This window comes from Mirounga angustirostris, unplaced genomic scaffold (assembly GCF_029215605.1).
Source record: "Mirounga angustirostris isolate CCGP_5_RB_7025 unplaced genomic scaffold, mMirAng1.0.hap1 SCAF_2, whole genome shotgun sequence".
NCBI lineage: Eukaryota > Metazoa > Chordata > Mammalia > Carnivora > Phocidae > Mirounga > Mirounga angustirostris.
In genome coordinates this window covers 136,333,585-136,352,739 of record NW_026991710.1, presented here as the reverse complement: position 1 = coordinate 136,352,739, position 19,155 = coordinate 136,333,585, and the positions used below count along the sequence as shown (strand labels likewise).

General features: G+C 34.9%; 1 protein-coding gene across 3 annotated transcripts in view; it reads left to right on the top strand.

Moving 5' to 3' along the window:
- FSTL5 (follistatin like 5) overlaps positions 1-18,397 on the top strand; it is a 691,608-nt gene extending 673,211 nt beyond the window's left edge. For all 3 annotated transcript variants that reach the window (XM_045879364.2, XM_045879363.2, XM_045879362.2), the window contains one exon: positions 17,549-18,397. In XM_045879364.2, coding sequence (XP_045735320.1) covers positions 17,549-18,251 — 703 coding nt within the window. In that variant the 3' untranslated portion in view covers positions 18,252-18,397. The remainder of the gene's footprint in view (positions 1-17,548) is intronic.
- The last annotated feature ends 758 nt before the right edge of the window (positions 18,398-19,155 follow it).

The following is a 19,155-nucleotide window of genomic DNA, read 5'->3' as shown; positions in this document are numbered from 1 at the left end:
CTTTATTCCATTAATGTAGATAATTATATTGAATGAGTTTTTCATAATGAACTACACTTTCATTCTTGAGATTAATCTCACCTGCTCATGGGGTATAGTCCTTTTACTATGCTTCTGGATTTGGTGTGGTAGTATTTCATCGAGGATTTTTCCATCTATACTTAAAGAGATATTGGTTTGTAATTTTCTTCCTCCCCTCCCTCCCTCCTTCCCTTCTTCTCCCTCCCCTCCCTCCCTCCATTTCCCTTTCTCCCTTCCATCTTTCCTCCCTTCCTCCCTCTTTCTTTCTTCCTTTCTTTCTCTTTCTTTCTTTCTTCCTTTCTTTCTTTCTCCCTTCCTTCCTTCCTTCCTTCCTTCCTTGCTTCCTTCCTTTCTTTCTTCTTCCTTCCTTCCTTCCTCCCTTCCTTCCTTCCTTCCTTCCTTCCTTCCTTCCTTCCTTCCTTCCTTCCTTCCTTTCTTCCTTTCTTTCTTTCTTTCTTTTTTCTTTTCTCTTTCTTCCTTTCATATTTGACCAGGGTACCCGGGTGAGTTTTGGAGGCTTGTGTTTTTTTGGGAATTTATCCATGTTATCTACTTTATCTATGTTATCTAATTTGTTGACCTATAATTGTTCATAGTATTCTCTTTTAATCATTTTTAGTCCTGTAATGTCAGTAGTAACATCCCACTTTCATTACTGATTTAGATTCTGATTCTTTTCTTTTTGTTAGTTTACTAAAATATTTGTCACTTTTTATACTTTTCAAAGAATCAACTTTTTTATTGTTAAATATTATTTTATTGAACAATAGAATGTTGTTTTCATATTCTCTATATCTCCACCTCTCATTGTTACTATTTCCTTCTGTTGGTTTTAGATTTAGTTTGCTCTTTCTTTTTTAGTTCTTAAAGTGCAATGTTTGGTTATCATTTTGAGATTTTTCTTTGAAATAAAAAATTTCAGATAAGATACTGTAAAAAAATGCAAGAAAATAATCCACTTCTGATACATTTCAGAGTCAGTAAACTAGATCATATATTCTGCAATAATTAGTAGGTCTTTAAATTTTTAAAAACTTCCTCAAATTTGTTGACTTCTCAAGATTTCTTCTTGTTTTTCATACAAAAATAAATTGTGTTAGTTTTGTGAAAACAGCAAGAAAACCTACTTCTCATCAAGCTCAAAAACCAGGAAATTCTAAAGAAAGAATTGACAATAGTACTTTTTATGATGTTGAAGCGTTTAGAGCTGTTGTCACATTGATTCAATATTTTGATTGTCATTTACATTTGTTAATTATTAATACTCCTGGGAAGTACAAATTATGATTTTGATTTTGTACCTAAATGGTGTATTGGATGGCATAAGGGGGATTTGATTCTACATCATCAGAAGTCTCTAAAGGAGATATTGACTGTTAAGAAGAAAATATCACATTAGGCTCAGTCCAAGAATCTAACATAAAAGGGGGAGTGTGCAGTATACACAAACCCAACACAAGGAGAAAAAGATTATAGGAATAGAGCCAAACAGAGCTCCCAATCTTTTCTTCACAGAAACAAATCTTACTAAATCTACCGCTCAAAACAAAAGAAATTAAATAATCCATAGATACTAGGAATACATTCAGAAAACAATAAACACAATGTGACACTGTCTCCAAATGTATTGCTCAATTCCTGATATTTTAAGTGCTATAAGGTAAATCTCAGTTATGTAGATTCTTCAAGGGAGGAGTCAGTCTAAGAGCCAAATAATCATATTATCAGTAATACAGATTATTAGTGATAATTCAGGCTATTGTTTAAAACAATAATTTTCATTTGAAATGCTTCTAAAATACATTGATCATTTTGCCCAAAATGTCCTAAATTTTTTGTTTTTGTTGAAATATTGTGTTGTGTGTGTTTCACTTCCCTTTCTGTCAGGCTGTCATCAGAAATGTTAGCTATACCCAGCTCCTTTCAGGAATAGCTCCTTTGTGCTTTTAACCTACTTTTAATTGACTGATGGTTATATAGAGATATGAAAAAGTTACTTTTGAAAATCCTATGACTGATTGAAAAGTAAGAGAAAATCAAAATTATAATAAATTGAAATACAATGTAGTAAAATCAGAAAAAATATACATCATTATTGAACTCTAAATTAATTGGCATTAGTTAATTTTTCTAAAAGGCAGCAACATTCTAGTTATATGTACATTGCCTCCTGCGTAGGAATTTCATGACTTAAAACACTGATATTCTTACAACTAATTTATTCTTTTAGTATTCTGGGAAGTAACTAGCATAATCACCATTGTACACATGGAAATAAAACCAACAAAATTATAGTTTTGGGGCAGACTTACAACATAAGTATCAGGCACACTGAGGTTTTTCTATTTCTACTTTCTTCCTCATAAAACTTCACTACATGTTTCTCTGTAGCATCATTGTGCCAATTAAAAGAAGTCATCAGAGAAAGGCTGCTAAAGTTAGTAAGATTGAATTTTCAAGCAGAATTGATGAAGGAGTTATACAAATTCAACTACTTCAGACCTGTTTGTCCTCACTCCTCTAGTATGTATGCTTGGTTCAATCTCTGAAATAAATATGTCTTTTCAGAGATTTGCAATAAAATCACATTCAGTTTTAAAATTCTGATGTTCGGTCACCAAATTACATATAATAGATTTAAAAATGAAAAACCTTTTGGTATTATTGAAATGTAAGTAAAGATGATTATCAAAGGTACTATTTTGAATATAGAAGTTGTAAAAAACATATAGCTATGCCAGGTTGAATTTCAAAGTAGATTTTCAAAGACAGAATAGTTTAGAGAAATATAAAAAATAACCCCTGATTAACATTGTGGAATGATGTCTTGAGAGAAGAATGCTTTCCTGTTTCCAATTTTTCCATTCAGTTGTTTTCTGCTTTATCTTCTGTTAAGATCACAGCCACAAGCATTTTCTTCAAACAAACTTTTAGTTTCATTCTACCATGCAAATTCTTTGTTATTATTATAGATCATAACATCTCCCATTGATCTTCTGATATTCAGCTACTATGTCATTATTTATACTATGAATTTATTGTTCCATTATCTCCTTGTGTGATTCAGTACAGGTATTCTTTGCATTTGAACATGTTTTTCATTTAATTTAACATCAAAACATACTCTGGTATTTTCAGAATTTGTTTCAGTATGTCTGTATTTCTTTGCAGATAAGTCTTGACATAGATGAATTTTTAGTGAAGCATGAAGCACAGTCTATTATTATTTTAATTCTAGTGTAGTTGACATACAGTGTTATATCAGTTTCAAGTGTACAATAGAGTAATCCAACAGTTCCATGTATTACTCAGCACTCACCAAGATTAGTGTACTCTTAATCCTCATCACCTATTTCACCCATCCCCCACCCACATCCCCTCTGGTAACCATCTGTTTGTTCTCTGTAGTTAAGAGTCCATTTTTTGGTTTGTCTCTCTCTTTTTTTTCTTTGTTCATTTGTTTTGTTTCTTAAATTCCACATATAAGTGAAACTGTATTTGTCTTTCTCTGACTGACTTTGTATAGCCTTATACTCTCTAGATCTATTCATGTTGTTGCAAATGGCAAGATTTCATTCTTTTTTATGTCTGAATCATATTCCATTGTATATATACCACATCTTCTTTATCCACTCATCTATTGATGGACACTTTTGTTGCTTCCATAGTTTGGTTATTGTACATAATACTTCAATAAACACAGGAGTGCATATATCCCCTTCAAATTCATGTTTTATGTATTCTTTGGGTAAATTCCTGGTAGGGCAATTACTGAACTGTAGTGTAGTTCTATTTTTAACTTTGTGTGGAACCTCCATACTATCTTCCACAGTGACTGCCCCAGTTTGCATTCCTATCAACAGTGTAAGAGGGTTCCTTTTTCTCCATATCCTCACCAACACTTGTTGTTTCTTGAGATTTTAGCCATTCTGACAGGTGTGAGTTGATATCTCATTGTAGTTTTGATTTGCATTTCCTTGATGATGACAAGTGATGTTGAGCATCTTTTCATGTGTCTGTTGGCTATCTGGATGTCTTCTTTGGAGAGATGTCTGTTCATGTCTTCTGCCCATTTTTAATTGGATTATTTGGTTTTTTGCTCTTGAGTTGTATAAGTTCTTTATATGTTTTGGATACTAATCTTTTACCAGATATGTCATTTGCAAACATCTTGTCCCATTCAGTAGGTTGTCTTTTAGTTTTGTTGGTTGTTGCTTTTCCTGTACAGAAGCTTTCTATTTGATGCAGTCACAAAAGTTTATTTTTGCTTTTGTTTCTCTTGCCTCAAGAGACATATCTAGAAAGATATTGCTATGGCCTATGTCAGAGAAATTACTGCCTGTGCTCTCTTCTAGGATTTCTATAGTTTCAGGGCTCACATTTAGGTCCTTAGTGCATTTTGTGTTTATTTCTGTGTATGGTGTAAGAAAGTGGTCCGTTTCATTCTTTTGCATGTAGCTGTCCAGTCTTCCCAACACCATTTGTTGAAGAAACTCTCTTTTTCCCATTGGATATTCTTGCCTCTTTTGTTGAGGATTAATTAACTATATATAATGGTGAGTTTGTGGTCTGTACTTTGTTTAGAAACTTAGTAAATGCATATTTAAGAATGAAATAATGAGAATTATCATGAGGACTACCTGAGCTTTTTATCCAGACTTCATACATATTGTTTTATTTCTATTAATATATAGCAATATAGGGCGCATGGGTGACTCAGTTGGTTAAGCGACTGCCTTCGGCTCAGGTCATGATTCTGGAGTCCCGGGATCGAGTCCCACATCGGGCTCCCTGCTCGGCAGGGAGTCTGTTTCTCTCTCTGATCTTCCCCCTCTCATGCTCTCTCTTTCTATCTCATTCTCTCTCTCAAATAAATAAATAAAATCTTAAAAAAAATATATATATATAGAAATATATAATATATTTCTTATTACAAAAATAGACTATGCTCATTGAACAAAGATTGCAAACTTAAAAAAAATGAGTTTAATTCAGTTTCTAAACTTGGGCATGTTATCGTCAGTGCATTCATGGGCTTTGTTTATTTTATTTTAGTGGTTTAATAGTAGCATTCATATAATATTGTGCTCTTTTCATATAACTTTTACTGAATAGATATTAATCCTAAATTAGTGTTTTATATCTTGAACATGTGTATTCTATTTCATTAAGTGTCTGCATCACCATTTACATATTCACTTATGTACGGGCTTTTGGGTTGTTTACATATCTTTCCTATTATGCATAATAACATTGTGAATATATTTATACATAAAGATATATTCATTATTATTGTTCTCTCAGGATAGTCAATTGGAAAGTGAATTATTGCTAAAAATTGTAAAAATATGTGAAAGATCCTTGATTCTAATTATTAATTATTTTCTACATGCAAGTTACACTGTTAATAACAATATTAGTGGCAATTTCATTGAACACTTTAACATTATATATTCCTAATTTGTGAAATGAACATGATGTCTCACTGCTCTAATTTTATTTAGTTGAAAAATAATGGGGCTGCATGTTTTCTGTATATATTTTGATGCATATATGCTGTATTGAAACCATAAAGAAATTTAATATAGTAGTAAGTACAAGTCTCCTTTTATAAGCACCCAGCACTTTTCTTTTTAGAAGACTAGACATATTGTTGAATAACCTTCCAGTCCATTTCTTCTAGCAATTGCATATAAATGCATTAAAATATATAGTATTCTTTTAAATCTGGTATGTACTTCTTTAAAAATTAACTGTTTTGGAGATACCACTATGTCATTACTAATAACCTATCATTTTTATAGCTGCAGTATGAGATTTCATTTGGTGGATACTTCATAGTGTATTTAAGCATTCCTCTACTGTTTGACATTTAAATTATTTCTGAATTTCCTTATTGCAACTAGTGCTGCAGTGAATATCCTTGAGCATGCTACTTTGTGGTCATTTATGAGCATTTATTAAGAGGAGATGCTGAGAGGTGTCATTGCTTTATTAAAGTAGAGTCATATTTTAAGAGGTAATATCAAATTACTCTCCAAAAAGCCTAAAATAACTATGCTTCCACCAATAGTATGTGAGAGAACAAATTTGATCACATCTTTACCAGTGTTGGATTTAAACACACTTTATTGTTGTTACCAAGAGAGTGGTAAAAACAGATATCATGTTCTTTTTGGTTTTAACTTAATTCACCTAATTGTTTATGAAGTTTTGAATGTTTTGATGTAAAAGGCATGTGATTTCTTTATGTCCATGGAACATAAGCAAACATGAGTCAAGCAGAGACTTGACAAGAGCATTCCCTATTAGAACATTGAAGTCACCTTTGAAGGAAGTCTTGTGAGCGTCCTTGAGGAGAGAAAACCACATGGAGAGAGAAAGGCTCACCCATCCCAGGCTTCCTTGCTGAACTCAGCCACCAGCAAACCCACCAGCTTAATGAAGCCACATGAGTACACATATTAAGGAGGTGATTAAGTAAAATATGGCAGATCATACTATAGATTTCCAATGAATGGCTATAAAGCAGTATAGTAAATATGCACAGAGCAACATGAATAATATCTTTAAAATGTAGTGTTGAAAGAAAAAAAGACACAATATGAGATATATACCATATTGTCATTTGTATGAGTGAAAAATGCAAACAAAATAAAATCCTTCCCTTTCCCTTACTCTTGCATACCTGAGAACACACACAGATTAATAAAAGTAAAAGAAAATTACCAAATCCAGATAAATTTCTAAAGGTATATTGCAAACCCCTAGTCTGTTAAGTAACAATTACGCAGCTTTGCTCTTACCTGAAGAAAATGTAAAAGTAATGGGGAAATAATAAAATAACCACTGGTATTAATCATGTGCATAACTTTTACCACATGATTTCTAACTTAGTTTTGCTAATTTTTTTATTATGTTATGTTAATCACCATACATTACATCATTAGTTTTTGATGTAGTGTTTCATGATTCATTGTTTGCGTGTAACACCCAGTGCTCCATTCAGTACGTGCCCTCTTTAATACCCATCACCAGGCTAACCCATCCCCCTACCCCCCTGCCCTCTAGAACCCTCAGTTTGTTTCTCAGAGTACATAGTCTCTCATGGTTGGTCTCCCCCTCTGATTTCCCCCCCTTCATTTCTCTCTTCCTACTGTCTTCTTCTTCTTCTTCTTCTTCTTCTTCTTCTTTTTTTTTAACATATAATGTATTATTTGTTTCAGAGGTACAGGTCTGTGATTCAACAGTCTTATTAACAAAAGACCATGGACTGGGTGGTTTAAACAACAGAGGTTTCTCACAATTCTAGAGGTTGAGAAGTCAGAGAACAGGGTACCAACATGTTTGGGTTCTGGTGAGAGCCCTTTTCCTGGTTTACGCCTGATAGCTGCCTTAAGCTGTGTCCTCCCATGGCAGAGAGAGAGAGAAAGAGAGAGAGAGTTCGTATCTTCGCATCTCTTCTTTCAAGGGCACCATTCCCATTCAGAAGGGCTCTACCCTCATGACCTAATTTCCTTCCCAAATTTCCACCTCCAAATAACATCACATTGGGAATTAGGCCTTCAACATAAGAATTTGAGGTGTGGGGGAGACACAATTCAGTCATAGGATTCCACCACTGGTCCCTCAAAATTCATATCTTTCTTACATGAAAAAAGCATTCATTTTATCCCAGTAGTCCCAAAGGTCTTAACTTGTTCCAGCATCAATTCTAAAGTTTAAAGTCCAAAGTCTTACCTAAATGTCATCTAAATTAGATATGGGAAAGACTCAGGTTTGATTCACACTGAGGCAAAATTCCTCTCTAGCTGTGAACTTATGAAATCAAATATGTTATGTGCTTCCAAAATAAAATGGTGGGTCAGGCAGAGGATACACATTCTATTTCAAAAGGGAGAAATAAGAGAGGAGGAAGTGGTGATGAGTCCCAAACAAGTCTAAGATCTAGCAAAGCAAACTCCATGAGACGTTAAGGCTTGAGAATAATCCTCATTGACTTAGAGTTCTGACTTCTGGCCCCACTGAAGTGGTGCACAGTGAGGGTTTCATTTCCAAGGTTCTGGGTGATGTCCCAGCCCTTTTCAAACTGAGACAGTCACCCTAATGATCCTGAATCACCTTTGGAGTCATTTTTCCTTTATCTTGAAGAATAATGCCGTTCACAGATAAAGAGCTGGGTAGTCTTATCCTATAAAATTCAAGAAGTCCAACAACCTTCCTTCATTTCAGCCTGTCTCCATCTCCTTCAGTTCAAACTGGCAATCTCCCTCCTGGGTAGCTGATTAGTTCTGTGGTTCACAACATGCTAATATCCTTATCACACGGCTGGTCTTCCACACCGTTAATGCTCTTTTCTGAACATGCGTTCCCATTTTTTTTTTTTTTCCTTTTGTATTATAGACAGGCCAAGATTTTTCCAAATCTTTATGTTCTGGGTCCTTTTGTTTAACAATTCCTCCTTCAATCTATTTCTTTCTGCTTCCATTTTACCATAAATGATCAGGAAGAACCAAATCATTTCTTTAACACTTTCCTTATAAATCTTCTCAGCTGAATATCCAATTTCATCATTCTCAAGTTCTACTTTCCACAAAACACTAGAACACTAACACAGTTTAACTAAATTCTCTGTTGCTTTATAGTAAGGAAATGACTTTCCTCCAGTTTCTAATAATACATCCCCCATTGCTATCTGAGACCTCATCAGAATGGCCTTTACCAGCCATATTTCTACATTCTGTTCATGATTATTTATGTATTCTCTAAGAAGAGAAAGGCTTCCTCTCCAGCTCTCCTCTTTCATTTCTGAGCTCTCACCAGGATGGCCTTTATTGGTCCTAACCCAGCAATAATGGGTTTTTCTAGCATGCACCTCAAAACGCCTCAAGCCTCTGTGCCTTACCCAGTTCCAAAGCCTCATCCACACTTTTAGAAATTTGTTGTAGCAGCACCTCACCTCTAGTACCAATGATGTTTTAGTCAGTTCGGGGTGCTTTAACAAAATATCACAGACAGGATGGCTTAAACAACAGAAATGTATTTATTATACTTCTGGAAGCTAGGAAGTCAGAGATCAGGAGGTCAACATGTTTAGGTTCTAGAGAGAGCCCTCTTTCTATTTTGCCGACTAACATCATCTTGCTCTGTCCTCACATGGCAGAGAGAGAGAGAGAGAGAGAGAGAGATCATATCTCTTATGTCTCTTCTTTTAAGGGCACTAATCTAATCCATGAAGGCTCGCCTTCATAACCTAATTTCTTCCCAAAGGCCCCACCTCCAAACACCATCATAATGGGGATTAGAACTTCAACACATGAATTTGGTGGGGGGGGGGGGTACAAACATTTAGTACATAGCAATTATTAAAAATATTTTATCAGTAAGTAAAGGTAAGAGACAGTTTCTAAAACTTTACCAGAAGTAAGAAAATGCTATCAAAAGAGGCATTTATTTCAGGGGGAAAAAAATCAAGAATGCCTTCTCCCAGCTTGGAAAGTTACACAATTTTTCTTTATCAATTGTCAAATGATCCCAATTAGGAACTAACAAAAATGTCACAACCCTCACTCCATGTAGCTCTGTATATTCACTAGAATTCAGTTTTTCAGGACTCTTTGGCCAAGGAAATCTGTGGATGCTGTCTGGCATTTCTAGCCCCAGGTATACACTCCACCCTTCTCTCCCTGCTTTCTATCCCAGAAGGCTGGCTAATATGGCTTCTGGTTGGTTAGGCCGGTGAAAAGCCTGACGGGAGATTGCACAAAGAAGGAGCATGAGACCAGAGTGTATAATCCCCCCCACCTTCCCACCCTCAATTCCCCCCTCTCCCCTATGTCTGCTGTTTTGTAGGTGACCAGATGTTTCTTTAGATCATAGGTGACAGAACATCACAAGACACACCCTCCACATAAATCCCTCCTACCCAGATAGAGCAGTGACAACAGCCTTGTTGATACTCTCCCCATATTACTGCACTATCTCTTGTGACCAGTTTCTGTTTCACTGTAAACAGTCTTTATTGCACCCTCCTTGACTTACTCTAATTGGAATTTATTCCTTTCCTTCTGGGATCCAGACTAATATAAACTCTCTCTTCACATGAAAGCCTAGCATAACTGAAATGTAAATTAGTAGCTGAAACAGGGACTTAGCTACACCCATCCCTCTCTCATCTTTGAGGAGGCTCCCTAAACACTTTTTGAAAGTCAGGGTATCCAATTATAAGCGCCCCACTGCTTGACTATAATTACATTAAGGATAGGAGCCATGCATTTCCTCTCTATTTCCTTCATAAGGTTGTACAAAGTGTACTGAACATAGCAGCTTGTGAATAATACTGAATCTGGTCACATGGTGTCTAGAACCCAACTCATGACAGACCTAGTTCCTTATTGAATTTTTTTTTTTTTTTCACCCATCATTTCTGTCTTGCAGGTATGCGATGGACATTTTGGTAGTGTATTTTTTGATTCACAGATTTTGTTCTTGCCTTGTTTTACCTTCCTTTTGTACCTCTGCGCTCACAAATTATTTCCCATTCTTCTAATTACTATCTCCATTTCCACGATGTCATCCCTGCTCCATTGTCAACTCCTGCATAAAACACAACCAAATCAGAAAAAATGGGTAAGATATAAGAGGTCCCTATTTTCAGATTTTCATGTGTTTTTCCAAAACCAAGTTAAGAAGAGCAACCAATCTTTTAAAATGCCATCTGAAAGCATAGTTGTCAGGTTTTTGTTTTTGTTTTTGTTTTTTTCTCCTAAGCTCTTAAGCTCTTCAAAAAGAGGTGGAGGACTTTGGTTTTTGAAATATGGTCTGCAGTATATATGGTGTGCACAGAATTCTTAATAAATACTTTTTTTTTCTGTATGTCCTGGCCACTAGAAGTGGTATACCTTTAATACTGTATTAATTCTGTCAAGCAATTAGATATCTCGAATATCCTATAATGAAATTATGCATTTATGTTTCAATTTCGCCTAGAAGAATCAAACAGCCTACAGATCCGAACAATAGGATACCAGAGAAGGAGGAAAACAGAAAATTTAGTATTCAGAAACACATTCTACCTTTTAAAGAAAAAATTTCTAAAACTGAAAGTAGGGGAAGTAATGTTAAAATCTTTAATATAGAATTTCTGTAATATATTTATAAAAGACAGGTAGGAGGCATCCTGTGGCTCATTTTAGCTTTTCCAACCTACGTTTTGAAAACAGAAAACTTCAAAGTAGTATCATCTCTCAAACACATCTAAGCATTAGGTCTATTCAGAAACTGTCCTTGCTCTGGTTGTAAATCTTTACTAAATGTGTCAATTTTATTTCTCTGTGCCTCCCATCCCCCGAATATGAATGTGACCACTGTTTATGAACAGGTATGTTTTACTGAGCTATTTATGTGAAGTTCAGATAAAAACTAAATCCTCTGATACTTGTGTAGGAACAGCATTCAATCTTTTATTACAAGGGTCAGTCTGGGATAATAGAGAACAACTAACTATAAAGGAATTCATAAACTAATAAATGATGGCTTGTGTCAGATTTATGCTTTGCGTCCATGAAAACCCTCTGTCAGCCGTAACACAATGCAAGATGTCATTTCAACAGCACATTCTATGTGTGAGTTTATATATTAATTATATGGCGAGGAGGTTATAATTTAAGTTTCTTTTCTGTTAGGCATCTCTTACCTTCCAATTGGAAAAACAAAATACTTATAATCCAGTTAGAAAAACAAGGTCTTAATAATCTTGCCCACTATTATTATGAAGCACAAAGTACTTGATCATAAGTTTTGGATGTTGATATTCACAAGTAAAATCCCAATACAACTAATCCCTAGGGCTGTTGAAGTTATTCTGTTCTGGAATTTTATTTCAAAAAATATAGTTTCTATTATTGAGACATCACGAAAGTTTTGGAAAATGCTTTCGTTTTATTTATTCATTTATTTATTTATTTATTTATTTATTTATTTATTTATTTATTATTATGTTATGTTAATCACCATACATTACATCATTAGTTTTTGATGTAGTGTTCCATGATTCATTGTTTGCGCATAACACCCAGTGCTCCATTCAGTACATGCCCTCCTTAATACCCATCACCAGGCTAACCTATCCCCCCACCCCCTCCCCTCTAGAACTCAGTTTGTTTCTCAGAGTCCATAGTCTCTCATGGTTCGTCTCCCCCTCCAATTGCAGCAATGTTGTGTTTATTACAGGATAGAGTGTCTGACTAATCCCATGTTCAAACACACCCAATCTGCGGGCGAGTAGCTCAGTGGTAGAGCATCTGATGGCAAATACACCCAGTCTGCACTTACTACTTCCCACTTGCATCCACTGATATGCACGAAATGCCTGTTTTAAAATTTGGGGAGGTGTAGAAGATAGGGTATGAGCAAAGAGATCATGTAGGGATGGAGAAGGAGCATCAGGGACACTTCCCAGCTGGTAGTTTGGGGGTTGATCTCAGTGGTTAAATACTGAAAGTCATCAGTAAAGAGAGCTGTTCAGGTGAGAATCTATGAGGACTCTGGGGAAGGGTGGTACTATATTAAGACTCAGGAAATAAAATAATTGTTATTCTGCAAATGTTATGAGGTTCTTTCATTCCCAGCTTTGGAGTATTAACACTCTTGGCACTGACCATGGCAAATTAATACAGGTTATTAATTGCCATTATGGAATCCTTCAGTAGCATCTCAGAAAGCAGAATCTGGGTGGAATAGCATGGCAGATGCTATGGGGTGAAAATAACTGGGGAATTGCTCTGTAAGAATCTCTGTGACCAGACCTATTTGGGAACTGAGCAAGAGATATGGGGAAATCAATCATTAGTCAGATGCAAGAAATGTAGCCTTGTCTTGTGGGTTATGGAGGTCTTTGCACAGCTCTTTTTTAGACTTCATGGTATTTCAACCACGTTTCTCTCTAAATACCTGTTCTTTCCCCCTCTCTGCCAAATAACTTCCTTTGCAAGTCTCTTGAATCATCATGATATAACTCTGACTGCAATTCTCCATGTCTTTAGATATCCATGTCCTAAAGTCTGCCTCAAATTTTTCTGTTACTTTTAGTGAAAATTCTTGAGTAAGACAGGTATCTATTTCAAATCCCATCATCTGTGCAGAGGTCCAAATCACCCAGCACACCATGGCTCACTGCCCCATGCCCTCAGTGAGAACTGAAGCAGCACCTCTAAAGAAGATGGAGTGAGCTAGACTGCCTTCATTCCTAACAATGTGAGAGATTTGGTGATTGGGTAAGGGGTGTACCCCCCATAGATCCCGATGGCAAAAGTGAAAGCAAAATAAAAATGTGAATTTCTATTACAAGTGTGATATCTGCTGCATTCACAAGGAGAAAAGTCCTGCCACATTTGAGTAACATGATGTGCTTATTTAAAAAACTGGGAATAGTGGCTACACAGAAAAATTGATAATTTGTTTTTGTTCTTCCCATTTACGAATTGTAATAATCTGCTGTCCCGTAGGAAATATCATATTGGATTCATAATGGGAAAATGATGTTCCTTCAGGTATAAAGCATAAGCAAGTTTTGTTTATTGAGAATTTACTGTTTGTCTGGTAACAAACACACATTTAACTTCTATCCTCCAAGCAAGGTAGTACTTTTGTCCTCTTCCTTCTAACAAAGGAATTGAAACTCATGGAAGTCAAGGACTTTGCATAAGGTCACCTATTATATCGAAAAACGGGATCTTGAAACTAAATCAGCCTGGGTTGAAAACCTTTACTTCATAAACAAGTTCTCTTGTGTGAATCACTTCAGGACCTGATTTTGTACTGCTTAAAGTACAAAAGCAGTAATTAAAGTTGAACGTCTTAAAAACTTCCATAATGAACTAGATCGATTACACTTCAGAAAAATAAAATAATTTGTGAATGAAAAACATTGCTCTGATTCTCCTCACCAAATCCAACAACAAATCCACACAATACCATACAGAGAGGTCACACTTTCCTAGCTTATTAATTTCCTAGTAAAAGAAGTGATTCCAAGAGTAAGTTTTAACTCTCATCTCTTATAGTCTGCAACTTCCTATACATATTCTGACAAATATTAGACAAACTATGTTAGGCCTAGTCCAGGGCAGGATTTTATTATACTAAGCAGGCATGAAAGTTGAGAGCCTCGTAAATCTTAATCATAGACTAATGAACAGTGGGAGATTTTTGAATATCAATCTGTACTGGGGGAAATTTTGAATTAGAGACACTACTTCCTACCCAATAAATCAGTAGTGAAATATTGAAGGCATTCTCGTGCATCTGCTTATGTAGCTAGATCTCTAGTCCTAAAGAAGCACGTAGCATGGATGCCAAAATAGATGTGATTTTATCACCCCACATGGAGCTTTTGCATTTTTAACCAGACCCTTTCTTAAAATTTTAATTACCTTCAAAAGAGGCTGGATTGTATCACAGAAAACTTGAGTGCATTCTTTAATATTAGAGTTAAAATAGTTCATGAGTATTTAGAGCTTGTCACATTCTTCTTCATTAGCATTCAAAAAACATTGCCCAAAGGGACTGGAAGACTCAAGGTTAAGAGAGGAGCCAAAATGCCAAAACTTGATTGGCTTATTGCTTTTATTAAATGTGCATATTTCTGCTTTTGTCTCTGGGAACATGTACAATGCATAACATAAAAAAGAGAGTATCTTCCATCATTATTCAAAATTTCATAAATAATACCAGATACAATCATACACACACTTACATATCTTTAATGATTGTCCATTAATGGAAAAATATCCTTTATAGTAATTAGAGTTAATTATTTATTAAGACAAGTATGAGAGTGGAGTGTGATATGTAGGATTTTACGATATTTTTGAAGTTGACAAAAAATAATGGGACTCAGTTTTTGGTTTGAGGGCTTTTTTTTTTTGTATTATTTAATATTCAGATAGTATTTACAACCTATGCTAGGCATTAATATTTTAATAGAAACACTTAGAAGTGATTTGTAATAGTATGAATGCTTCTTCATACTATTATAATCAAAATGAAAATTTTATCCTAAATAGGTATGATGGGGGCTGTGTTTACTGAAATGACACAAACACAGGTATTAAGGACCCAGGAAAAGAGAAAAAACAAGGAAATAAGCCAGAAATGGAGAATGTCATTCTGAAATACACCAGAAATATTATTTTCAAAATGATTACTTTATTCCATCTCATGTAAATAGAAAAAGCAACAATTACTAAATTAAGTAATAGTATAACAGGATGCTATAATTAAGCATTAATCACTAAGTTTTCCATTTTTATTACTAAAATGCCTAGACTCATTGAAAGTAGGGAGAGTTATGTTGATCTACAATATATTCCCAGTGCCTCGTATTCATTAGTTATTCAATAAATATTTAATTTATTTATTTATTTTATTTATTTATTTATTTATTTTTTAAAGATGTTATTTATTTATTTGAGAGAGAGAGAGAGAGAGAGAGCATGGGAGGGGGAGGGTCAGAGGGAGAAGCAGACTCCCTGCCGAGCAGGAAGCCCGATGCGGGACTCGATCCTGGGACTCCAGGATCATGACCTGAGCCGAAGGCAGTCGCTTAACCAACTGAGCCACCCAGGTGCCCAATATTTAATTTTTTTTAAAAGAGTAGGTGTACAGGGCGCCTGGGTGGCTCAGATGGTTAAGCGTCTGCCTTCGGCTCAGGTCATGATCCCAGGGTCCTGGGATCGAGTCCCACATCGGGCTCCCTGCTCCTTGGGAGCCTGCTTCTCCCTCTGCCTCTCTCTCTCTCTCTGTCTCTCATGAATAAATAAATAAAATCTTAAAAAAAAAAAAAAAGAGTAGGTATACATTGTAGTTTTTCTTTTGTATAGATGTAATCTCTCTAAATACAACAAATAGTCTCTTCACAAATGTTCAAAGATAGCTAAAATTATAACACGGTTTCCCAACTATATGTAATGTAATAACACAGAAGAAGTTACAACTTTACATCTATTTCAGTAAAATATTTGTACTGATGCACCTGCTGCCTTCCACAATTACAACACAAAGGCTGATTTTTTGAGAACATTCATCTTATCTTTTCTATAATATTAAAGATGAGTTTATTTTTTGGGCTTCCTATATGCTTATAGCATATATTATTTTTAAGGAGCTGTTACCCTGAATGCACTATATTTATATATTATGTGTGGAAATGGTCATTTTTTACATAAATAAAATTTTGTGTAAGAATTAACATTGAAAGTGAATGTGACAATAACATAATTGGCTATCTTTAGAGTTTTTGTTTGTTTTACTGTGCCACAAGTCATCTTATTTTTATTTTTTTCATTTATGAGCACATTCAATATAACAATAGACCCCTGTTTTTTTAATATATATTTATGGAGCCTTTGAAAACACTAGGATGTGTTTTAATCGATATTATTAACAAAAACAAAAGTAAGAGTCCTTCAAAATTTTATTGGCCAGTATCCATTTTGGATATAATTTTGTATACTAGTTTCCATTTCATTTTATCTTATCTAACTTACTTGTATTTGCTAAGAGCCCACTGGTGTTATAAGTCATAGTTTCTAAATATATTTATACTTGTCACAGGGACTTAACAATAATTTGCAGCTAGTATTCAGGACAAATGCTTTGAAAAGCACAGAAGTAATTAAAGAGACGACCAAAACAAATAAGAAATATTTACTTTTAAAATAACTTTAACAGAAAAAATCATAAATCTTTAAGGTTCATCATTGTTCAATAGAAGATAACCAATATAATGCACTAAAAATGATGATATAAGCATAGCAAGGTTGAAAAATGTAACCTGTATTTCAAACTTGTAATAAAATAAGTGTTAAAGTCACAAAGTAGTTAATCAAGGTAATCGTAAAATCTAATAAATAGAAGTTTAATAGTCCATACCAAAAAAACCCAAAACAAACAAACAAACAAAAAGAAAGAAACAACTGCATTTATTAAGGTAGTCCTATAAGGCAGATCAAAATGAGAAAGATGTGGTTAATTGTCTAAGTAGCAATGAGTGTCAGACTTTTCTGATGGTCATAAGACAAAATAAGAAGTAAATGAAGCAAGTAAAATAGATATATATTTCAAGTCTTTTTTTGTTGTTGTTGTTGACCTTAGGAGCAGTAAACCAAGCTTATTCAATATCAGAAGGATTCGAGACACACAAAATAATGTTTACATTTTTATGTATGGTAAAAGTAAAATCTGTTGTTCCAATTAACTAGATGTATTGCTTTTAATTATTTTGTTTTCTATACCATGAGTTACAATTGTTTGGCTGTAATGTAAGAATGACCTAGAGAAAGGAGGAGAAAGGAGGAGAGAGGAGCACAATTTAAAGTTTAATCCAAAATGATGGTGACACAAATCACAGCATAGCCTGACAATTAGGGCCTAGATCAGTGACGGCCCTTCCCACCTGCCCACAATACATTTTCGTATGGGAACCACTCTGTAGTTTCCTGTCTAACTTTGGTTTTCATCTTTTCAGGTTTGGATTTATTCTTCATAAAGATGAAGCTGCGCTACAAAAAATTGATCTTGAAACCATGTCATACATCAAGACGATTAACTTGATGGACTATAAGTGCATTCCTCAGTCATTGGCATATACACACTTGGGAGGATACTACTTTATTGGCTGCAAACCTGATGGCACTGGGGCAATTCCACCACAGCTCATGGTGGATGGTGTAACCGACTCGGTCATTGGATTCAATAGTGATGTGACAGGCACTCCATATGTCTCTCCAGATGGGCACTATCTTGTCAGCATTAATGATGTGAAAGGCCTAGTAAGGGTCCAGTACATTACCATCCGAGGAGAAATCCAGGAGGCTTTTGATATTCACACAAATCTGCACATATCTGATCTGGCATTTCAGCCATCCTTTACTGAAGCCCACCAATACAACATCTATGGTAGCTCAAGCACACAGACTGATGTGCTCTTTGTGGAGCTCTCCTCTGGGAAGGTTAAGATGATAAAGAGTCTTAAGGAACCACTCAAGGCAGAAGAATGGCCTTGGAACCAGAAGAACAGGCAAATCCAGGACAGTGGCTTGTTTGGTCAATACCTGATGACACCTTCCAAGGATTCTCTCTTTATACTAGATGGACGACTTAATAAGTTAAACTGTGAGATCACTGAAGTTGAGAAAGGAAATACAGTCATTTGGGTTGGGGACGCCTAGGAGCCCTATTAGATAATTATTGAATGAAGAGTTTTCCAGTACATTGCACTTAATCCATTGTTTAAATTTACAGCTTAACTTTTCAAGATTATACCCTAGTCAAGCGTAAGTTATTTGGTTGGCCCAAATAAAATAGATTTTTTTTTTTTTGCAAAGATGTACACAATTAGTAATATTGGTTGATTAGAAATATTTAACACAACATTAATTAAGAAACTACATCAATCACAGGAATCTAATCTATAATTACATTTTAAGCCAATAAAATAGAAATTTAAATACAGAAAAAATAACTGCAGGGAATTTCAGATGACTTTAAGCACCATTTCATTTTGGGGTTGGCTTATCTCTTATATTTTCCTCTGTCTTTTGGTATGCTTAAACTAGAAATAAAAAAGTATGGTGGAACTTTAAAATTCTTACTTCAAAATATTCTGTCCCATCCACTGTTTATAATCTTTTGTGCCTTGAAGGGAATGTCACAAGAGGAAAAGGTATGCTAAACGCTGCATATTGAGCACCCTCATAACTCTAAATCTTTTGTCATTAGAAAAGTTTAACATGTCTTGCACCAAATCCTGTCTTTAGCATTGGTTTAAACCTCAACGAAATGTCATTTGAAGGCATAAGTTGGCCTTAGGTTGTATACAGGTGACAAACTCTATTTGATACTTAACTGTATGGTCTGCAGCATGCTATGGAAAATGGGGAGGAAGGGAGGAAAATAATTATGGAAAAATGTTTGCAATGTATTTTCTACTCATTTTGCTTTTAGTCTTTGGAGTGCATTGTATTTTTAATGCAAGTTTGTCTCGGATGTCAACTGCTTACAAATGTTTACTAGCAGAACGGATTTCTTTCTTTTCATGTAGTCCAGTGTTGAATCAGCAGGAACTTTCAGTTT